This window comes from Natator depressus, chromosome 1 (genome assembly GCF_965152275.1).
Source record: "Natator depressus isolate rNatDep1 chromosome 1, rNatDep2.hap1, whole genome shotgun sequence".
NCBI classification, from domain to species: domain Eukaryota; kingdom Metazoa; phylum Chordata; order Testudines; family Cheloniidae; genus Natator; species Natator depressus.
In genome coordinates, this window is record NC_134234.1 from 200,904,270 (window position 1) to 200,928,704 (window position 24,435).

The 24,435-nt window shown below is 47.4% G+C and overlaps 1 protein-coding gene across 1 annotated transcript in view; it reads right to left on the bottom strand.

Moving 5' to 3' along the window:
• Nucleotides 1–540: 540 nt before the first annotated feature.
• Nucleotides 541–24,435, bottom strand: part of IGSF11 (immunoglobulin superfamily member 11) — a 149,070-nt gene continuing 125,175 nt past the window's right edge. Inside the window, exons 2-7 of the mRNA XM_074947430.1 lie at nt 6,791–6,954; nt 4,957–5,164; nt 3,962–4,117; nt 2,668–2,790; nt 2,280–2,430; nt 541–1,242 (exon numbers count right to left, since the gene is read on the bottom strand). Coding sequence (XP_074803531.1) covers nt 795–1,242; nt 2,280–2,430; nt 2,668–2,790; nt 3,962–4,117; nt 4,957–5,164; nt 6,791–6,954 — 1,250 coding nt within the window. The 3' untranslated portion in view covers nt 541–794. The remainder of the gene's footprint in view (nt 1,243–2,279; nt 2,431–2,667; nt 2,791–3,961; nt 4,118–4,956; nt 5,165–6,790; nt 6,955–24,435) is intronic.

A 24,435-nucleotide genomic window follows, 5' to 3' on the forward strand; every position in this document is an offset into this window, starting at 1 on the left:
TCAGCCGCGGAGACTTTTGGCCAGCCTGGCAGGAGCTGCCTGCTGCTTCCTACCCCACACGATTCCTTTACACCGCTGAGAAAACTCCCTCTGCAGCAGCTGCACAGCCTCCTTCCAAGCGGCTTTTTGGGGAACGAGGCCCCGATGGCAGCAGTTTCCAAGGAGGCAAATGGGGCTCCGGAAGCATCCAGAACTAGTGCAGGAAATCGTCCGGTGTGGAGAGAGAGACGGAAATAGAAATAAATAAATAGAACTTCCAAGCCCATCCCCCACCCCATCTGCTCTGGCTGGTGGGTCTGTCTCTGCGTGGGCCCTTTGAAATCGGCCTGGCATGGCCAGCATCTCCTCGCTCACCTCTCTGATTCCATCGCCCGTTCTTGGAGCAGCAGAGTGATGTCCTCCTTCCCCTGCCCCTTCCCGCTCTCCTCATGAACCCCACCCAACTTGCCCACCCCTTGGAAATCAAAAAACGCCAAACTCCACATCAGGTGGAGATTAGAAACAAAGGTGCATCCCCTGCAAGGGCCTGGCACCCTTGGGGCCCCTCCCTTGGCCTTGGCACATCTGTGAGATCCAGCTGGTGTGGCGGAGCCCCCTGAGATTCTGAGGGCGGCGTGACGAAGAAAGGACCATCGCATTGGTAGGTTAAAGTCTAGTGAAGGGGGGCGGGCACTAGGGAGAAGCATGTCTCCCCCTTCATCCTGTTTCAGGGAGAAAGAGGAGGGTCTCTTGGCCAGATCTCCACCCCATCTGGTACGATAGCTTCTTGCTTTCCTTACACCTGCTCTCACTTCCTACACCAGGGAGCCCGCCCGGCTCTGGGCTGGCACCATGACAGGCACAGCCCCTATCCGCTCCAACGTCGCCTGGCTCACGGCATAGGAGCGTGTGTGCTGAGGCCTTGGCTTGCGGCTGACTGAGCCATTGCTCCTGGCTACCTCCTGTGGGGAAGGTGCCGTGCTGGCTGTCACCACCAGCGTCTTGGGTGGAGCTGGGGACGGGTGGCCTCCATTGGCATAGACAGGGCGGGTGTTGGTGCTCCCAGAGCGGGAGAAGGGCTGGCGCACGTCGTTGTTATTGCTGAAGCGGGTGAAGGAGTTGGTGGCATGATTGGCTTTGGGGTCATTCCAGTAGCGGCTGTTGTAGGTGTTGGAGGAGGTAAGGGTGTCATTCTCTGAGGATGATGCATCACCATGGAACGCTTTCATGGCCGAAGAGCATTTGGGTGGCAGGTCGTCCTCCCTAGAAACAGAGGGCAGGAGATCAGAGTCCTGTCTGTAACCCCTTCATGCCCCTGACCTCCCTCCACAGAGCAGGGCGCAGTTTTTCACACAAAAAATACTGATTTGGTGACACCGAAACATTTTGTGAATTCATGTTGATTTCACTGAACTGTCTGTTTGGGTTTTTTTTTTTTTTGGGTGCGGGGGGACATCAAAAGAAAATTCAGGTAAATTAATGGTTCCATTATCAGAGTTCTAAAGGAATTCTTATTTCAAAATGTCCTTTAATTTTATTTTTAAAACTTGTAAAAATGCTCAAAATCAAAATGAAACAATTTGTTTGACCCAAAATGATATTTTTTAAATTTGCTAAAAATTTCAAACAGTTTTGTGGGCAGGGGGCCTGAAACAAGGTGGGTTTTTTTCATAATTGCTAACGAACCAAAAAATCCGTTACTCACCCAGCTCTGGTGGCAGGGGTGATCAAAGGTGCCAGGTGATGGATGCAGTAACCAAGGGCCTGATCACACGTCATCCGTCATGACTTTCATCTTAGTTCTTATTAATTATCCCACCTGCTAGCATTGTGCCACTGAGGCAAAGATCCCATGGGAAGCAGCTGTGTGTTTGCGGGGCGAGGACGCTAACCAGGGACAGGGCTGTAAGCTTGGACAAAGTCTCTTCTCTCTCCCCAGAGCCTTCCCCCACTGCTGTTGGGTACCATGGCATAGGATGCCTCACTGATCTTACACCCACATTCATCCCTTCGGTTTTGAAATCTCTCTCCCCACATAGCCACTGCTGTCAGCCTCCATCCCCCTTGTGTAAAGACAGGGTATGCAAAAATCTCCCACCCCCGCCGCCACACCTACAAGAATTCAGACCTCCTCTGCTCATCCAAAAATTTGCTCTCTCTATCATTTGCCTCCATTTTCTGGATGCAGGTGCTCTTGGCAGCCCCAGTGAACATCAGTGGGATCAGCAGGGGGAAGTAAAGATCACTCAGAGCCAGCCCTGACCCAAGGTTCATTGTCATCTGTCTGCCCTGAGTCCAACCTTATCTCATTGGGAATCTCCTCCTCTTCTTCCTCCTTGTGTTTGTTCTTCCAGTAAACCAGTGCCACAGCCACCAAGACAATGCAAACAATGAGCACAACTGCACCCGTGGCAACGGCTCCAGCAATCAGGCCAACACTCCGGGGATGAGCTGTGGGGGACATGGAACAAAAAGGAAAGGAAGAAATCAGGGTTAGGGTGCAAGCTGGAGCTCTACTGGTTGGAGCGAGGGAATAACATGGTGGCCCAGATGGGTCTCCATCCCCACAGTCGTGGGCACTAAGATCCTACCCCGTAGAGGTGTGATGGCTCGGGGTATACATGGTTACACTGGTCACCAGAGCAGAGCTCAACTGCATGGTCAAACCTCCCATTAGAATGTACTTACGTGCAATGACTTGCAGGTCCAGAAGGCAGGTGCTGGTTCCAATGGCATTAGAAGCCACGCACTGGTAAAGACCTGACGACACAGTGCTGATATTCCGGAGGGTGACCGTGCCCTGGACTTGGTCTAGACAAGCAGGAAGAAAAAGAAGGATTTATACATAACCTCTCCAGAAAACCATGAAAAGGCAAATCCAGCAAATAGAGAATTCTGGTGTGAGACTCTTAAGAGATAAATAAATTAGGAAATAACCTTCAGATAGAAGCATCTCACACACATACACACACAGATTAGATCTTAAGGAGCTTACAGTAGATGTTTCTTTTTCTTTTTATAGATGAATTTTTCTACATGAAGCTTGGGGCTGATATTGTGCATGAGAAGAGAGCCAGGCAAAATACAAGCAAGGGATGTGTAACCTTCACCACACAGCTCTTCCCATAAAATTCAATCCTGCCCTGCAGTCCCCTCTGCTAGTCCAGTCCTGGGCTCTCCATACAGCTTTGCCAATGCCCCTCACTCCTGTTTTATACAAAAATGAAAGGATCCCATACCAACTGAAAGTCTGGAGTAAATTAAGGTAGAAGACTAGAAATAGGCGGGTTGCCGTTTGGCCAGTACACCAAGACAAACTTCTACGTCTCACAAGTGGTACCATGAGATTTTTTCAGAACCAAAAGTGATCAGGGCCCTAGCTTTATTTCACAACAGCTGATCCAGAAGCACAGCACCCCTCGGCACAACACTGGGGAATAGGGGTAAGTCCTCAGATTCAACAAATTGCAAAATTCTTTGGGTGATCCTAAGGCTACCTTTCCATAATTTCCAGTCCTTGGCTATTTGAGTTTACTTTGAAATGCATTTTAATCTGTGAGGCCCCCAAAATCAGTAGTAACCTGTGAACATTTTGGCCACATTTTTTTTTTTGTTGAGCAGTTGTAGCCCAAGAGGCATTTCCCATATGAAGAAACACTATAGTGAGAGTGGTTTCAGAGTAACAGCCGTGTTAGTCTGTATCCGCAAAAAGAAAAGGAGTACTTGTGGCACCTTAGAGACTAACCAATTTATTTGAGCATGAGCTTTCGTGAGCTACAGCTCACTTCAATGGCCACTAGAGGGCACCCAAGACACTACGGCTGTCAAGTCACCCTTTTATTCCCCAATGGTACCTTCTTTATGAATAAGTGACTGTGCAGTGACTCAGGGGAGTCTTGATAAGTCGTGTCATCATTGGCAGCACAGACAAAACCAAGCCAAATTAGCCACTTGGGGAAGAGGAAGATAATAGAGCGAGCACCTTGCGTGGCAGTCGGGGGTAGCCTGGGGGCATTGTCCAACTTCTCCCAGAGGTATGTCGGCCGAGGGATGCCTTCTTCTGAGTTGCAGGTCAGGGTGATATCACTGCCAACATCCAGGGACCCCTGAATTCTGCAGAGCGGAGCGGAAGGAGGAACTACAATGAGAGCAGAGGGGAAAGCAACAGCATGTCAGGAGGCATATCCAACAAAGGTCCTGGGTTCTTGTTGCTCACCCGCTGCCTGTGAGTGTGCCCCCAAGTCCAAGAAAACAGTGTCACGGATGTGAGCAACAGCGTGCAGCTGAAAGGCAGTGAAAGGGCGGAATGGGGAAGGGGGGAGACTGACAGGGAAGTCACAGACACAGGAGCCCCACTAAGACTCTGGCACAAAAAAGGAAAGTGTAACTTTGTCCTTGCCACTTTGCATTTGACCCATGCCTGGGAAGAAGAGCATCTGCAGTTCCCTCGCTGGGATCACATGATAAATCCTTCCTTCATTAAATCCTCCTGCTCCATAGCATATGCTGATTACGGGCTGAGGACGGGAAAACGTTTGCCCCCATGAAACAGTAATGGCACACTGGCCAAATGAATTACTGGGGGATCTACAACCTACTCTGAAGCACTCAGTACAGGCCACTTTTAGGGGAGGGAAACCAGAGTCAAGAATCACAGGTCTGTTCCATTCTCTTGTTGTTATGTAGGAAACTGTCATGGCCTCTTTAATATACCCACCCGCAAGACACCCTCATCCCCTCAATACATTCCCCAAAGCACCTCACATCTTAGCCCCAAGAGCTCTTTGTCCCTCCAATGTGTACACATGCACAAGATACCTTCCCATACCCCCGAGTACAGCCATCAGCCTCACCTCACAACCTACCCCCAGTGTTTCCAGGTCACCCCCAACAAACACCCATACTGTCTTGTTCCCCAATGCATATCCCACCACACACATAGAGAACCCCTTGTCTCCCCACTCCCAATACACACACCCAAGACGGTGAGTCCAATGACTCCAATGTTCCTGCCACCTCGGTCTGGAAGGTTGTTGACCAAACACTGGTACGTGCCAGTGTCCGAAAGCTGGGTGTTGTTGATGAAGATGGAGGCACTGGTGGTTGGCATTGTCCCTGCAAACCCCACTCGCCCATGGAACTGGGGTGCACCACCAAAGATCTGCCCCCCTTGGTAGAGAATAACCTAGAAAAGAAAGAAGGATTGGACATCTCTCTGTACTGGCTGCTGCGAAGAAGCAAAGTGTGTATTACAATGAGGGGCAAATCAGAAAGGGCCAGCTCCTTATGGACCTCAGTGAAACCGAATGCCAATTGACAGTAGCTCCCATGCGGATGCACCGTGATGTCGGATTTCCTCTAAGGGAGGATAGCACGGGAACTCAGCAGTGGCCTCAGAGGCAGAGAGTGTGTGTGTCAGTAACACACTGCGACGGGCTCTCTTCTCAGAGGCAATGTGCCAGGTTCCCAAGTGTATTTCTCTGACTGGATCTGGGATGTCTGCCTCCTCCTTCTCCTCCATGCGATGTCAGTATCCACCAGGCGGGATGGACTCTGAGAGAATGAATCTCCGTGGCTTCCTGAGCTGCAGCCCTGAGTGTTTTGTTGGAGACAGGCACTGGTGGGTGAGCAGCCAGGGTCACTTTAGTTCTCCCCTTGGTGGAGCTGCCCTAACATGATTTGAAACTGCCCGTTCAGTTCATTGCAATGATCCTCACCACCAGGCAGCCAGGCCCCAGAAAATAACAAAGGGGTACAGTCATTAGTCACCGACTGGTAACACAGCTGGAACAACAACATGAGCTGCTGAAAACCAACTGCGCTTCACTGGTGGATTCCAGAATTCACAACGGAACCTCAAATGCCCAGGGAGGTGAGCTGGCCTGGGAGAAGTGCATTTCAGAACAAGGTTTTCTAATGTTTTCTAGCCGTCTGAGCATAAGGCCCAGTGGTGCTCAAACTATGGTCCCTGGGCCACCACAGAGATATTGAGTTCCTCCTGATGTCCTTCAGAATGAAACCTCACAAGCAACAAGCAGTGGGGTGTTAGGAGGACAGGTGGGTCCATAAGAATATCTGTCTCTTAAACAGTGTTCTGCAGAATGGAAGTACTGCAGAACCCCAGTACAAAGGGATCCATCATCCTTTCAGCTTCAGCCTCAGCTGCTTCCAGATCCTCCAGAGCCACCTCCGATCCCACACCACAGAGTGCCCCAAGCTGGGCCATTCTCCAAGTGCCCCATTCTACCCACAGAATATCTGGAATCCAGAGCAGCTCACGCTACACTGGACACCTGCCCAGTGTGTAAGTCAAACCAGAACAACTGAGGAGACAGGATACAAGTTAGGTGCCAAATAAGGTAGTGGGGAAAGAATTAGAAACACAGGGCAAGAGTAAGGAACATAGGGCACATACAGCAACATGGGAAGACATGCTAGGACACAGGGTGACAATTGGAGACACAGAAAGATGTAAAAGCACAGAGTCAATATTGGTTATAAAAAGGCAGCAGAGCTAGATGGGATGACAATTGAGGCACTATAAATTCTGCCAAAGAACCTCAGTCCTGACTTTCATCACCCTACTGCTCCACTGCCCAGGAATGCTTTGTCTTCTGGGATGCCCTGTCCTGAGTCAGGAGCTGGTGATGCTAATGCAGAAGTCCAGCTATTGCACAGGTTTTCTGCACTAGAATCCAGACGGGTGATCAGACAGCCCACACCCAACACACGCACCACTGCGCAAGTGGTGTTGATGGGACCAGGGAAGACAAAGACACAGAGAGCTCCATGTTCCAATGAAGACTGGTACCTGTTCCGGCTGGTTGGCGTTGGAGAGGGGGATGACCATCCAGATGACATTAAGATTAGTGAGGGCAGCGCTAGTGGTGAAGGTACAGGGCAGGATTGCTGTCTGTCCCCGAGCAACCTGGATACTTCCTGAGCTCACTGACACCTCCAGGGGGCTCACCAGACCTGTAAAGAAAGGGACACAAAGTTCAAACATCCAGCCCCTTCCCTGCGGTCTTGCAATGCCACCCTTTTCACGCAGCACTATACATGAGTGCGGCATGGCACCAGCATTGAGCCAGGGACAGCAGTCCCTTTCCAACCACCACAGGCCAAAAAGGGCGACCTCGTCCCCCAGTGCTTTGCAAAATGGAGTCATTTTCCCCAGAGCCCTTGCAAAAGGCAAAGGTGAAATGGCGGCCATCTTAACTGAGGACATTCTGGTTTCAGTTCCTTTAAAAATAACAGGGCCCATTTTGAAGACAGGGAAAAATCTGCAAGAGAAGTTAAGCTGTCCTAGAGATAATGAACGGCATTTGAAAACCCACCCAACATCGAGAAAGCGGGCACTTCTGAAGTTGCCCAAGAAGGGAAACCAGGTACAAGGGTTTTAACAACAGGGTAGTGAGATAAGAGAGAAACAACTCATGTTAAAGGAGACATGCAATTAGCTCTCCATTTTTTCTCCAACAAAATCCAGTATGAACAGGAAAGTTTTCATGATTGTTTTACATTTAAAAGGGTTAAAAATAATATCTGTTTTTAAATCCCAATTTCTTTCTGTGTGATTATAATGGCTCCTGATGCTGAAAGAACAGATTGAAGCAAAATGACTTTACAGAATTCACTTTTTTTGCATTTTATTCAGGCTGGATAATGCAAGTAGCCTGATCAGCCTCACTTTGACTCCCAGTCGTTTTCAGTTTCCAGCTCTCATGCACTGGCTCAGGGCTTCAATGTTTGGGTTGCAAACCATGCAGGGAGAGATTTAAATCCATACAGCCAAACTCTGTCCATATGAAAATTAACAAGAAAACTCTGCAAAGATTTCTATTAACATTAGGTTTTTTTAAAAAGTTTTTTTCCCCTCCCACAAAATCTAAATATTGGGTTCAAGCCACCAACTCGCATCACTTTAAATGTCAATCAGTCCTTCTCACGTTTAACCTATACGTGAGGCCTCTATGGGGCACAGTAAGACATTACCAGCTATCAGATCTTATCAGGATGCTGATAACACCCAGCTGTACGACTCCTGACTACGGACAGCCCTGTCACCTTCTGTCCTAATGAAAGGTGGTCAGAAATTTTCCAATGGAACATTTTTCTGTTGGGAGGTGCCCATGTGGGTTGAAATCAAAATGTTCTGGGGGAAAGTGTTGATTTCTACAAAATATCAATGGAAAACAGATTTCGACACCTGTCTCATTTCGTGCCATCTTGGCCACTCAGCCTCCTTGGCAGCCTGGCTGGCAGGCTAATGGGGAACAAGAAGCTTGGAAGTCAAAGTCGGCTTTCAGTTCCTTGGCACTCCCCGCTCCCTGGTTCCCCAAACTGTCCAACTCTTGGGGCTCCAGGCAGCTCTGGGAGCCTCAGAAATGTTTTTGAAAAGGTCAGAGTGACATTTTGGAATTCCCCTTCTGCAGGAAATGTAAAAACGTTATTTGTCTGCCTGTTTCAGAATTCTGTTTTTTATTTTGAATTTCAGAATTTCCTGCTGAAACATTTCAGCCAGCTCTTGTCCTACTATCGGAGAGAACTTGGAGCTGTGGGAAGAAACAGCTGGCTTAAGTTCAAGCCAGCAAGCTACTATCAGGGGATGCTGGCAGTAAGCGGAAATAGTAAGAGCTAGCAGGCATGACCTCCCCTCAGTACAGGGCCTCTGGCTTCCAACCACTAAGGCAAAAGGCAAACTTAGGATCCTTTTGGACTCCTGACTTGCTCAGGGATGGCCACACAGCACTAGAAGCCAAAATGCCAGAAATGATCCCTTCAACTTAGGCAGGTCACGAGATTGCATCCCTTGGATGTTACCCTAACGTGTTCCACACTCTGTGTCACCAAGACTGGACTATTGTGATGCAATTTACCTAGGGCTAAACCCAAAGGCTACTATGAAGTTTCAGCTGGGCCAACACACCACCTGCTAAAGAGGAGAAATATATCTTTGCCCTAATAAAGTATCTTAAGAACCCAGCCATTGACTGATGTATGTTCTCATCCTAACATGGGGAGCCAGGGTCTTCAGTGATGCCCACTGTAGTCTAATGAAGTAATCCTTATGAGCCTAGCAAATAGAGGGAAAAGGCTGTCCACAAATATTCATCTGAATTGGAAAGAAAATGTGGATTCAGATGTGTTCATGACTCTTCCACGTTCACTGTCTGCAGACTTGCAAGTGCTCAAACTTGCTGATGAAACTACTCAGGAAAAGGGAATTTTACACCTGTGTATTTGCCAACAAAAACTGTTGCAGTTTGTGGTGCAGGATTGTTACATAAGGCATCCAATCAGGGAAATGAAATAACATCATGTGGTTTATGTAACCAACCTGCATGGCACAATTGCTAATACTTGCAACAAACTGCAGAATAATAAAAATACTAAAATAATTCTGACAACAACATGCATCATTATTTCCTTTCAAAACGTGAAAATAATTTTGAATGAAGAACACATTTAAGAATTTCCCAATCACTTTGTGAACAAGTCACGAAAAGAAAGAAAATGGGGATTATTCATCCAGCTCTGAATGCACGCCTGACTTGGAATAATGACCACCCAAATGGGAAGCAAAGCAAGCACCGCACTCCAACGTCTACACTGCAAAAAGGTGTGCTAACCCAGGGTAAAGTAGCAGCAAAGCCATGGCACGGCAACTTGGCTTTTAACTCAGACTGGCAGCACGAGTTCAACCCCAGGCTGCCCTAGAGCCTTTAACTCAAGCTGCTAAGCTGAGTTAAAAGCTGACTTGCTGTGACTTCACTACTCTTTTAACTCCAGTTATGCCTGTTTTGGCAGTGTAGACACACCCTGAGTTACCAAAGCAGCCATGGAACAGGTACCTGCTCTGTAGGAGGAATGGGGCTCCTTGTTATTCCTGGCATTGGTTATCCCACACAGCTCTGCCAATGCCCCTCACTCTTGATCTGCAGCCTTTTCTACTATTCCAGCCCTGGGTTCCCCACGCACAGCTCTGCCAATGCCCCTCACTCCTACCCTGCAGCCCCCATGCCTCTGGGATCCCAGTCCCCGACCACTCTTCCAAACAACTGCAATGCTGAAGTGCAACCCTCCCAGCTATTCCAGGACACAGTCAATCAGTGCTGCTAAACTGTGTGGTGTGGTTTTAGAAGAGGGCACTAGGGGATAGCGGAGACCCAAACACATTTCTCTTGCCTAGGGTACATCTGAACCTGGACGTGCACTATACGAATTCAGTGCACTGCTCGATACCTTCCCTCCTTGCTGAGCTGCTCCACTCTCACTCGGCCACCTTGCCCCACATTTCAGGCGCTGCCGTCGCCCGGAGTGTTCCAGTGCTGTCAGCTGCTCTTTGGCCCCGAGTGCCCAGGATGCAGGAAGCAGATAAAAGACAAAGATTCATGTTGCCAAGCTAAGTGGCACCTGCAGGGCTCCAGCTGGGGAAAACACCCGCAACAGCTTCTGACAAGCAAACTTAACAAAGGTGACAGGGGAGCGGGAGACTGTGCGTGTGCAGAGTTATCCTGCACCAATGTAAACAGAGAGACCAGCACACACACAGCACCAGGGGGTCAGGACTACAAAGTGACTCCTCTGCCAGGGAGACAGTCTAATGCCGAGTGGAAACAGCAAAGATCAAATGCTCTTTACAGGCTCCTCATTTTAGCATAAGTCCCTTTTATTTATATCTCAGACAAATAAAAATGATTATAATAAATATCCACACACAAAGAGACGCATACCCCATTGGCAGACACGCACAGACACACCAACACAAAGACACATGCAGACACAATAATACACATGCCCCAACACAGCCAGATGCATGTGCTGACACACACACATATGCAGACACAAACATAGACATGCATGCAGATGCACTCCCATTACTATAATGTGAAGGGTTACAAGTTTAAATGTTAAAAAACCAGGAGTTGCAAGTGTCTCGTTCCCGCATTGAAACAAACTCGGCCCATTACCTAACCAGGGGGATGTAGATTTTGCACTTAATATGAATATTAAGGTTTGGATTTTCAAAGCAACCCAAGGGAATTAGGTGCCCCATTTGGGCAGCTAAACCCCTTAGACTCCTTAAAAATCCCAGGCTAATAGATCAGATTACACACCAGAACATAAAGCAACAGACAACTCAGTAAAAGTTGTGTTAAAGGCCCCCCTTTTATTAAAATGAGCATCCCCAAGCATTCAACAAGCTTAAACTGCCTGTCAGAGCAACCGCCTCTCCCCTGTAAGCTATAATCACCTGGACTCGATTCCAGCTACAGTAGCCTCTCCTAGCTTTGGACTTCAATGCCCATAGGTGCACACTGGATATTCACAAGGGTCTCCTGACATACACTGGTGTCAATGGGGTTAGACTGATACGAACCTGTGTAAGTGAGAGGCGAATCCAGCCCACAGCCTGTGCACAAGAGACAGAGCTTTGCTTTACATTTTGGTCCTGAAGCACCAGGGCGCAGCAGCTACATAGAATAAATATTCCATTACTGTGTCACCAACTTCTAGGGGAACCAGCTGGCAGATTGATGTTTTGGCTACACGGGGAGCTTTAGAAATGACCATTCGGGTATTATTAAGCACTTGTATTTCTAGGACCTGGTTAACAAAATAATTGTTGGCATTGGATCATTTCGATTTTATCTTTGATGGGATTCCCTCAGCTACCTTCTTTATCAGTTATGGGGCCACTGTACAACATTCATGCCACATGGTTCATACTCACACCTGTGGGATCTAGCCCCACAGCTGGCCTCAGGCTCCCTGCTTGTCCTGGAGTAAGAAAGAGGCAGATGCTACTAGTCTATTAGCTCCCACCCATGGATCTCTAGTCAAGACTGGTTGGGCTCAGAAACAGTCAGGTGCAAATAAGGCCAGATAGACACGTGAGTACCTGCACACATCTCAGAGGCTGTAGCAGAGCGTGTCTTTAAGAAACCTGGCAGATACTCCCACCAGGACCTGCAGCTGGCTGGAACAGGGTGTGGTGCAGGCAAAGTGATTTCCGAGTAAGCTGCAATCAAGGTCCGTTTATTGGAACCTTGTGTGGAGTACAAAAATGCAGCAGTTGAATGAAGATCTATAATGTTTGCTAGGGAGGAGAGGAGAGACGTTGAGCTAAAGTTTCTATGTGTTTGTAGGGCAGGCCATAATCAGCTTTCACCATCAATTACACAGATAACCCACGTTAACTAGCGTGGGTTAGCTAACCTGAGTTAAGAATATGCTTGTTTTTGCAGTGTAGACACACCCTGAGTTATCAAAGCAGCCAATGAACAGAAACCTGCTCTGAAGGAGGGATGGGGCTCCTTGTTCTCCCTGGCCTTGGTTATCCCACAAAGCTCAGCCAGTGTTCCTCACTCCTACCCTGCAGCCCCCCCCCAGTCCTGGGCTTCCCACCCAGCTCTGCCAATGCCCCTCACTCCTGCCCTGCAGCCTCCCTCTCCCTCCCACTATCCCAGTCCTGGGCTCCCCACACAGCTCTGCCAATGCCCCTCACTCCTGCCCTGCAGCCTTCCCATCCCCTCCACTATCCCAGTCCTGGGCTCCCCACACAGCTTTGCCTGTGCCCCTCATTATTAAGTATTCATATTTCTGGGACCTTGTACTTCTAGGACCTTGTTACTCTGGCGTTGCCTCCATGCTCAATACCAAACCAGGGATGTGAAATACTATCAGAGAAGTGCTCCTGTGCCTCCTTCAGTGGGGAAAGGAGCAGGGATCAGAGAGGGGACAGGAAAGGAAGGAAGTAACAGAGAAACTGAATCAATCCAATACCACCACCTCTACCTAAAGCAGAGATGGTGGGAGCAAAGCTTGAAGCTCTACCTGGAGCAGCAGAAAGGCCCCAGAAAAGGTGCGGAAGACACTTTGAAGGTTTTGGTTGCACTAGGAATGAGGGCCCAGAGAACACATACAAAGTGTGTTCAGAAAATTCTGTAACCCATGTAGAAATGTGGTGCTCAAGTGGGATAAATTCTGGGATCCTAGCCAGAGGGAGAAATGACAGAACTGTCTTTTACTGAGATTAAAGTAAAAACAAGTCGCTGTGAGTTTGACCCCACGATAGGCGAAATGACCTGGACAAAACTGTCTCCAGTACTAAAGAAGAGAGATTAAAAGAGAATGCTTCTACTGCTCCAGAGGCATGGTCTCACCATGCTATCCACCCCAGGTGAGCGGACGTAGCAGGCGGATATGGTGCCAGAGCAACAGTAGGTCCCTCTCCTAGAATGGGAGAATCACACGTATAGGAGAGAGTGATATATGCAATGAGCACTTTGGCTGCAGGACCTGCTAGCACAGCATCCATTTAAGAAGCCACTAGAGGAGACTCGCAGTCCCAAGTACTAATGACACTGATACAGAAAGGACATCCAAGACACAAGAGGGATGTTGTCCCTGCCGATAATCCCTTCTGGCCTGTGAAGGAGCAACTGCATTGCCATGCAGCAATCCAGTTGGTAGGGGGGGAAATAGCTGTTCCTGAGAGCAAGGGTGGCTAGTACACTCAGGAATAATGAGAGGCTAGCAGAAGGCTGGTTGCCATGTGCCCAGAACAGTCACAGCATCCAAAAGAACTGCTGTAGCCACACGAAAGCTCAGGACTTGCCGCTGAAGAGGCTGGGTACTGATTGGATAGAATATTGATCTCGCCCATTCTCATTGGTGGTGTGTAGACTGCCAGCTCAGTGATGGCCAAACCAAAAGCAGTACTTGCCCAGCATGGCAAACCGTGGCAGCTCGTGAGTGGCCATGGCCCCTTTGTGAGTCCAGATTGGCGAGGAAGTGCAATGGAGTGTGGATTGGATCTAATATCTGACTAGTCCAGCAAACCCCAGTCCATTGGGGTGACCAAACGAGGACCACAGCCTGTGAAGTCATTGCTCAGCAAGGCAGGGGAGTCGGGAACAGGCCCACATTTGGTCATGATGGAACACGCCAGTGACCGGCACATCATACTCACAGGCACAGACACAAATGGGAAGGCTGCCCAGAGAACTTCCAGTGGAGACAACCACTGAGACCAGGGATTGCTAGTAAAATGAGAGAAGGCCCAGGGCACACAAGCACGGTTCTGAGAGTGTAAGGCAAGAACAAGGCAGGTTTCGGCCCAGAGACATCCATGGGTGTTGCACCCGCTTACACCACATTTGATGCATTATCAGGGGCACACAATGTAGGCAGGTGCCATAGGGAACCCTGTCAGAAAGTCTGCTGACCCAACTGGGTACATCCAAGAAAAGCATCTACCTGTCAGTCTCACCCATCGCATTTGCAGGGCTCCAATCCCTGTAGCGTCTGGGCATGTGTACCTAAGCACCAATCACACTGCTGACGCAGCTCCTTCCCCACTCCCACTCACAGAGCCTCCTCAAACCCCTCCAGTATCCCCACTCGCAGCTGAGAATTCCCTGATGACAGTTCATCACCCGGGTCTACAAACCAGGGCAGAAATAAGCCAGGTTGGCTTCATCCCCTTTGCTCTCGGAGAAACTTGTGATTGAGTCACACACGACAAGCCCACCCTCGGATCTGGGAATCAAGATCCCAACACAGGAAAACACCTTTGTGCATCCCCATTTCCTGAACAGGGATGCTGTTCCGTATCAGGGCCCCAGCTCCATTCTTTCTGACTCCAGCAATACTGTAGCTAACAATACCATCAATGATGGACAAGAAGGCATAGACTCCAGCTCCCTCTCCATTGACTGTGCTGGCTCTGCAGGGCTAATGGGAGTAAAGAGCAGGAAAAACTTAATACTGATCTCAGAAATGCAAGATCTCAGTGACATGTGTGTTCAAAATGTATATAGATCTTAATAGACTAAATCTTCATTCAATGCCTCCCCTTCAGTTAAACATAGGTAAAAACCAGAGTTAACTTGTAAGCACCTTCACACCTAGAGAAATGGTCAGAAATCCATCCCTTTGGCATTTAGCCAATGCAATAAACAGACTCACCCATCCCAGCAGGAGGAGTCATACACCCCATTGAATAAACACTCAACTGCTCCAGCAGAGACCATCCCCCCATCCCATTAAATAAGAAGGCAGGACAATGAACACACTAATTCACCTAGAGCAATCAGCGGTTTGGGGTCTTGAGCCCTGGCCTATGGTATTCCTTGCTGATTGCTCCGCCGGCTGTTCAGAGACATCTATTACCCGCACATCTGTGCTGATCCCATCTGACCCTTCTCTAACATCATTTATAGCCCACATCTGGACTAGACAGACAGACAACAGAGGAACTTGCTGATGAAAAACCCACCCTGCCCTGTACTCAGCTTCTGGCCTCGTGAACAGTGATAAGCCAGCATGCCTGCCTTCTCCCCCTATAGAAGTAAGTTTTTCCACCACTGCTGGGAGGAGGCTTGGAACCAGGTGCCTTACCACGATAACGTGGAGCGCATCTCCTTTCCCCTGCAGCGGACATAAGGGATGGGAACCAGAGTTTAAGGCAAGATTTCAAGAGTCGGCTCTTGCCAGATGGCTTTCTTTCCATCCCAGTTCCTTGCCAGAGCAATTGTACTTGCTCAATGATCTCACCTGACTTGAAAAAAATCCTAATAGAAGCTTCTGACTAGGAACAAAAGGGGGTGAATATTTTTGTCTTATTTTCAGCAATATGCAGACTAGAAATGGGTTCCAGACATGACATCGTGTTCCTTGTTTGTCAGCGCTCTCCAGCCAGCCTTGTGAACCTCCATCCTCTCTCTCTGCTCCCTTCCCCACTCCATAGGACTGTCTTCCTTTCTGCCTCTCCATGCAATTTGGCTACGGCTGCCACAAGAGCCTTCTCCTTTGCAGCACATGCCACCTGGAGCAGGTCTCTGTGTGCATCTCCAGTTAGGATGCTCTTTGTATGCAAACGGGTGACACAAATAAAGTCGCATTGTATTATATAGCGAGATTACAAAAATAGGAAGGGATATTGACAGGAATAAAAATAGCAGCTACAATGACATTAGCTAGGATAAAACTAATCAATCTCCATGCTCTGGGGCATATGTTAATCCCCTCTCCATGGTATAGTGTTGCACAGTTAGGTATATCATGGGAGGTTTAATGCTTCCCTCTGATATATGCGGCATTGGCCCATGTCAGAAACTGCTCTGTTCTGATCTGACAGTCCTTGAATTCCCAGCGCTTGCATCTGGCTGCAGAGAAATTTGGTAGCAGCTGTACTGACAGGTTTGGGGGGTTCTTTATTGTGTTTGCTAAGCAAGAGCAGAGGGAGCCCCTGTGGGATCAGGAACCCGTTCAAGTGCTCAATAGTTTGCTGCTTCTGCTGACTGGGAAGACAACAAGGCCCGTGATCCCAGTGTGTCAACCTTTGAGGTCACTGTTGCATCCCAACCCCTCCCCTGGCAGGGTCAAATAGTGACAGGGCAAAAGAGACACACAAGGCAGCCGTAATACCTCAGTAAGTGATCCCCTCAGCTCTGTGAAGAGGACACAACCGGCACTTGGATGGGAGGCCTCGCTCCCAGGAAATGTCTAGCTGCGGCAGGAAGTACTGCTGGTGATTCAGTAGGGGGCACTCTTCCCTCCTGGGCTAGCGCTGAACAACTGCCCCAGTATGGTGACAGGGAGGCTCCGTTGCTGGAAGCGAAGTCTCCTGAATCACAAGTCAAGCCAAGGCCTTTCTACACATATCTGTTACAGACCCCATTGCATTTCACACCTAAGGGTGTCATCCTCGTGACCCAAAGCTCAGCTTGGGAAAGTAGAGGCTGCCTATCTAGATCCACCCTGCAGTTTCAATTGCCTTCATGCATTGTCCTTAATGTTGTACCGTGTGGCAACAGCTATACTCCACCTCAGAACGTACCTTTTCTTTGTATCTAAATGTCATCTGCTTCTGCAGAGGAGCTGCAGGACATAGGGGTTTTGCTTCAGTTGGTGACGCCTTTCCCCACTCCCAGATGTATATCAGTGTTTCCTGAAGTGGGGAGGAGCATGAAGGACTAGCCTGGGGGTTCAGCAGAATGGAAGCTGTATATATTAAGATGTGCAGACCCTTAACAACACAGGGTGGGGAGCACCAGCAGTGTAATTGGTTTCATTTTTCTGAAGGGGGACTCAGTTGTCAAAAGTTTGGGAAACCCTGGTTTGGATAGACATCATCCCTGTGAGCATCTCCATTCATAGGTGGGCCTCATCCCACACAGCTAGCTTTGCCCTTTTGCAGATACAGTCCAGGCCACAGTGCGTCAAGTATCCCGAGATCTTCCTACACGAGACCTGTGTAAGAATGCAGGACACAGAACAGGAGCCTAATTCATGCTCCGCTTGGAATCTGAAGGTACAGTAGCTGCCACTTCGTTTTCCCCCCCGCAATTTCCCTGTTAAAATTCTCTCGACAAAGCCAAGTCAGCAGAGATGTACCGCGCTGTGGATTGGTGCCAAGTGCAGTCAGCAGTGTGTGCCATTGCTGACACAGCAGAGTGGCCCCTCCGGGGGGGAAGAAATCCACCAGTATCTCTGCAGTAGAACACATCCGCTCCCGGGATCAGGGAAGAAGGGTCGGAGTTAGGAATGGGGAATTGAAACAGGTCAGTGAGGCTCTGCCACGGCGCTTGTTTCTATTTGCTGTTTGCCAAGCCATGAAAAATACATTAACGGCCCAGCTGCCTTGTAAATGATTTATGGTCAAAAGAATAAATTTCTTCCTCCTCCCCTGAAAAAGGCGACACGATGATAAACTGCTTAATAAGGGAAAACAACGCAAAGCTCAAACCTGATCAATAATATATCAGGGTGGGAAGGAAAGGGGCCAGCAGGCACAAGGAACGGGTGCTGCGGGAGGGGCAGTGCACATCTGTGGGGTTGGGGGTGTAGAATAAATGGCTGGGCATGTTGGACCATATGGCCTGGGATATTATGCATGTTGGGGAAAAGCACACTGGGGCAGATGGGTAGGAAAGCAGGTGGGCGGGGCGACGGGATCATCAGCCTTTTTTAACACTGCTAGAAAATGCGCCAAAGATCGGGCACAGAGTTTGAATGTATTGCTCCAACCTCACTCCCATCCCCAACCCCACACACACCTTTCTGAAAGGCAGAGATTGGATCCTCGCCTCTCGCTGCTGGAATCTTTAATGCTGCAGAGGCCCTGAAAAGCCTGCAGGAACAGAGACCCTGGGACCAGACACAGCTTCAGGGAAGTCCCCCTGCCACTCCCAAAATAAAAATACTTTCATCTCCTGCCACTGCCTTTTAAACCAGCCTGTCGCAAAGAATCTGTAGTACACCTTGAACACAAATGCTCAGGACCTAGGACTGAATTATTTGTACCCAAAGCAGAGAGATCTCTCCCTCGCCCTGCCAAGAATCCAAGGGGGAGTAAAGGGGAGGGTCACTCTTTTTCTGTCGGGAGTAGAGACGGCAACACACGGCCTGGAACGATTAAACACAAGTTGTGTATGAGGCACACACGCACTCCCCCAGACACACTGGGGGAGACACCCCCACTTTTCCAAATCTCAAAACAATCCAGCCCACCCCCCACCCTAGACACCAAGGTGGCCCCCAAGGGGATCTGCAGCAGGCCTCAGGTGATGCTGCTCTATGCCAGGGACAATTTGCCAGACCTGGCAGCAAAGCCCAGGCTGTGTTTGTGCTGATGCAGATGCATGTTGCAGAAATAACAAGGCAACAAGCCAATTGAAACACACAACATTTGCCCGCCCCAATGGTTATGTATTCTCTCACACACAGGCACCCAGACTGCATGCAGCGGGGTGCAGGCCTGTGTATAGACAGCACGACAATGAACATTAATGTAAGGCTTGGTTTGAGAAATCAAGCTCTCTGGAGTCAGGACGTTTCCCAGAGACAGCTTCCTTTAGCTCAAATGGTCGAGAGAGGCCAGTGTTTCTGGAGCTGTGGGGCCAGGGGCCAGTCTCGGCTCTACAGCTGCATGCTGTTTTAATGAGGAGAGGTGGGGGGGCCTTTCCAGAGTTATAGTGGGAACCACAGTCCTGCTAGAAGATGGGTTTAGGTCCTCCTTATAATGCCAAAAAAGGAAATATCCTCATGCTTTCAGATTTTTAGGGTTAAGTTTATTTGATAACGAATAGGCTGATACCCCACCCACACAGGGGCCGCGCCACCCCAGCCTAGGGCTCTGGACCCCTCCAATGGCCGTGTCACCCCAGCCTAGGGGTCTGGCACCCCACCCCCAGGGGCTGTGCTATGTCAGCCTAGGGGTCTGCTACAGGAGCTGTGCCACCTCCACAGGGATCACGCTGCTTACAATGCACCACTCGAAAGGATCTCCTTCAAAGTTAGGGGGCTGGGACAACTCCCTTCAAAGTTAGTGGGGATCTTTCCATTTATTTCAATGGCAGTTGGATCAGGCCCTTAATACACACCTTAGCAGGCTGCCTGGGCCTCCCTCAACCTCCAACTAATAATGATGATGATAAAAAATCCCAAGCTGTCTCCCTCCTCCTGCTCTTTGCCCCAGTTCAATGGCTCCTATCTGAAATTCCCTTTTCCTGTAGCATTCTGGAGCCCTGTGGGACAGGAAATACCTTGTCCTGCTCTTCTGCACAGTTCCTGAGCTCAGACTCATAGACTGTAAGATCAGAAGGGATCATTGTGATCATCTAATCTGACCTCCTGCACATCACAGGCCACAGAACCTCACCCATCCGCTCCTGTAATAGACCCCTAACCTCTGGCTGAGTTACTGAAGTCCTCAAATCATGGTTTAAAGACTTCACGTTACAGATAATCCACCATTTACACTAGTTTAAACCCACAAATGACCCATGCCCCATGCTGCAGAGCAAGGTGAACCCCCTGCTTCCTCCAGAGTCTCTGCCAATCTGACATGGAGGAAAATTTTTTCCCAACCCCAAATATGGCAATCAGTTAGATATGTGGGCAGGATCCACCAGCCAAACACCTGGGAAAGAATTATCTGTAGTAACTCAGAGCCCTCCCCATTAGTGTCCCATCTCCAGTCATTGGGGATATTTGCTGCTAGCAGTCAAAGACTAGCAACATGCCAGTGTAGGCAATCTCGTCATACCAGCCCCTCCATAAATGGATCACGCTCAGTCTTGAAGCCAGTAGGTTTTGTGCCCCCACTGCTCCCCTTTGTAGGCTGTTCCATAACGTCACTCCTCGAATGGTTAGAAAACCTTCCTCTAATTTAAAGCCTAAACTTGTTGATGGCCAGTTTATATCCATTTGTTCTTTGTCAACATTGGTGAACTCAGATAACTCCTCTCCATCCAGATATTTATCCCTCTGATGTGTATGTATAGACAGCAATCATATCTCCCCTCAGCCTTCGTTTGGTTAGGCTAAACAAGCCAAGCTCTTTGAGTCTCCTCTCATAAGGTAGGTTTTCCTTGAATCATCCTAGTAGCCCTTCTCTGCACCTGTTCCAGCTTTAATTCATCTTTCTTAAACATGGGAGACCAGAACTGCACACAGTATTCCAGATGAGGTCTCACCACTGCCTTGTATAATGGTACTAATACTTCCCTGTCTCTACCTGAAATACCTCACCTGATACATCCTAGGATTGCATTAGCCTTTTTCATGGCCACATAATATTGGTGGCTCATAGTGAGCCTGTGATCAACCAATAAACCCAGGTCTTTCTCCTCCTCCACAACTTCCAACTGACATCCCCAGTTTTATAGCAAAAATTCGTATTAGTCCCTAAATGCATAACCTTGTGCTTTGCACTATTAAATTTCATTTCTATTACTCCAGTTTACAAGGTCATACAGATCTTCTTTTATGATATTCCTGGCAATACCTCCCAACTTTATGTCACCCACAAATTTTATTAGCACAATCTCACTATTTGTGTCAAGGTCAGTAATAAAAAGGTTAAATAAGATTGGTCTCATGTCGGATCCCTGAGGAATTTCAGTAGTAATCTCCCTCCAGCCTGACCGTTAACTTTTCAGTGTCTCCCCTTTAAACAGTTCTTTATCCACCTTTCAGTTCTCATATTAATCCCCATCCTCTCCAATTTAACTAACAATTTCCCATGTGGAACTATCAAATGCCTTACTGAAATCCAGGTAGATTAGATTTACTGCATTTCTCTTTGTTTAAAAAAAAAAAAACAGTTATCTTCCCAAAGAAGGAGATCAGGTTGGTCTGGTACGATCTACCTTTTGAAAAACCATGTTGTATTTTATCCCAATTACCATGTACCTCTATGTCCTTAACTACTTTCTCTTTCAAAATTGGTTCCAAGACCTTGCATACAATTCAAGTCAAACTAACAGGCCTGTAGTTTCCCAGATCATGTTTTTTCCCTTTCTTAAAAATAGGAACTATATTAGCAATTCTCCAGTCATAGGGTACGACCCCCGAGTTTACAGATTCCTTAAAACTCCTTGCTATTGAGCTTCAATTTCATCTGCCAGTTTCTTTAATATCCTTGGATGAAGATTATCCAGGCCCCCTGATTTAGTCCCATTAAGCTGTTTGAGTTTGACTTCCACCTCAGATGTGGTAATTTCTACCTCCATAGCCTCATTGCTGTTAGCCACCCTGCCACTATCCCTAAGCTCTTCATTAGCCTCATTAAAAATGAGGCAAAGTATTTGTTTAGGTGTTGGGCCATGCCTGCATTATCTTTAATTGCCACCCCATCCTCAGTGCTTAGCCATCCCACTTCTATCCTTGTTTTCTTTTTATTTGTATGGCTATAGAACGTTTGCAAGGTCCAACTCCGCTTGGCTTTTGGCAGTTCTCACTTTATCCCTACACTTTCTGATCTCCAACAGGTTTTCCTTCCTGATCCATCCCATCTTCCATTCCTTGGAGGCTTTCTGCTTTCTCTTAATCACCTGTTTGAGATGCTTGCTCATCCAGCTCCCACAGCAATCGAAGCATCTTATTGCACAGCAATTCAGAAAGCAGTTCTGCTTCACTTAATCTGCACCTTACAAGATGTTCTTGTTGCCTACACAGGACCTTATGCCGAAAGGTACTTAAGCACATGGCTAACTTTCTGTGCTGTGCTAGTCCCATTGAAGGCAACAAAGTCAATGGGACTATTTCTCATGTGAAAAGTTAAAGTATGTGCTCTAGCTTGCTGAATTGGGGTCCAAGAGTCTGACTCTGCTCCCATACATTTCAGTTACAAAAGTCCCATTGATTTGAATGGTCAGGATGGCGCCCTCACATGTATGCATGGCACAGCCTTCTGTCCTTTGCTGAAAAACTGCTAATGCTGTTAACAAACGATTGTTCAATCACAAGGAGCAGTTTTCAAAGGCTCTGAATGCAACCAAACCAAAACCAGTTTTCACCAGGATACTCAAAGACATAACTTTGCGGTAAGCAATGTAAACATATTTTTTATTCCTCTTTTTATTGCCAGCTGTTCTGGATCTAACACTGTCCAAGAGTGCACTCTACCATTTTTGCTGAAATTTTAACCCCCCCCCCCCAACTTAAAATTAAAAAAATAAAAAACCTTAAAATTAAACCTTACATTAAAAATAAAGAAATAAATAAAGTCCCCATCAGACAGACTAGACCTGGAGAATGTCAATTCAGTAAAGGGATGTTTCAGAAGATTCTGAGTAGGGCTGGTTGAAAAATTGTCAACAAAACAGTTTTCCATCAGAAACACAGTTTCATCAAAATCAAAATGTTTTGCAGGAACACATTCACTTCGATGAAATTTTTGATAGGAAAAAGTAAAAATGAATCATTTTGCTGTTCATTCATTTTGATAATGTCAAACATCTTGTTCTGAGAAGGTAAAAGCATTTAGTTTGGACTTTAATGTTTTGATTAATTTCTTTTAGACTTTATAACAAATATTGTTAAAATATTATGCAGATTATATTTAATATTTTATGTTGTATTATGTTTTGAAATTATCAAAACATGTTTATGTTATTGAAACAAAATGTTTTGATGGTTCTGAACAGAATTTTTTCAGAATGTGTGTTCTGTGGGAAATTTCAATATTTTACTTTTTTGTACCAATTTGGAATGAAACATTCTTTTGAAATGCTATAATTTCCCACGGAACAGAAACTGCCGTTTATGACCTGCTCTGGTTATGAGAGACTCAAAACTGGAGCTTAGATTAGAATGGAAACATTTAGGCAAACTTAACTGCAGACGTTGCTAGTGCTCCAACTATAATACACATGCACACATCCACAAACAAGCAATAGAAATATGTATCTTTTTATACACTGTTCTTCTCTTTCAGCTAGATGATAGTTTCTCCTCACATTCTGTTCCTTCAGCAAGATAGAAAGTAGGGAAGATTAAGATTCCTTACTTAAAAGCCCAGATGGGCCTTTCTTGATGATATATTAAGAACCTCCATTCTCTGTTGCCCCGTATTTTGTGTAGGTGTTTATACCACTGCAAAGTGAATTCAAAGTGCATGTAAAACACCTCCAGATCACAATGGTAGTGTTTTACACTCAATTTGTACTGGTGCAAATGACAGCACAAGTTGTAGGGCAAATGGTGAACTGGATTCCAAGGGTCTTAGGCCATAACTGTCAAAAGTGACAGCTGATTTGGAGTGTCTGTTTTGGGTTGCCTAACCTGAAGCACATTGGGCTTGGTTTTCAGAGATGCTGAGCACCCCCAACTCCAACTGACCTGTAAGTGCTCAGCACCTCTGAAAACCCAGCCCAAGTTGGGCACCCTAAGTCAGTGGCCATTTCTGAAAAATTTAACCTGTATAGGGTTTCCCCTGAAGATCACAAAACTCTTTCTTAAGGTGGGTATCAGGTATGCATCAGTGTTCCAGTTTGCAGAGGGAGAAAATCTTGGCAGAGACAAAATGTCTTTTTTAACATCACACAGCAGAGGAGCCACTAGCAGAGAGGGGAATAGAACCCGCTCACTCGAGTGCCAGTCTCATGCCCCATCTACTCACCACCCCTCCTAGAGAGTGCAATGTCTTATGGGTAATGGTTTGCAATTAATGTACAAATTTATTTTCAAGGTAAACCAGCAGCTTTACTGAGTATGTTCCGCTTTGCTGGAGATCTACACACTATAACACCAACACAAACTCCCCGAAATGACTCAGCTCCAAAACCTACTGAGCACCATGTAATCCCTGGGATGGATTCATTGACGGGGAGGGATTCTGGAGCACAGATGGGGGAAAAGTTGCAAACCCTCACAAGAGGCTCGGAACCTTTCAGTGGGGTTTTGGGAAAACATGCAGCATTGTTACAGGCTGCCTGAGTTGTGGCAAGGGGCCTTTAATTAACATTATCGCTGCCAGAGACTGTCACTAATACACAAAGCATGTGTCTCCCTCTTTACTCCCCCCTTTCCTGGGAGTTGACCCAGGCTAACCAAACCTGCCAATGCTGTCGGATTGGCAACCTGCCCTCTCCTTCTCCCTTTCTGGACACATTAGAATTCCCTTTTACAGGAGATGCTAAAGCTATAAAATTCAATCTT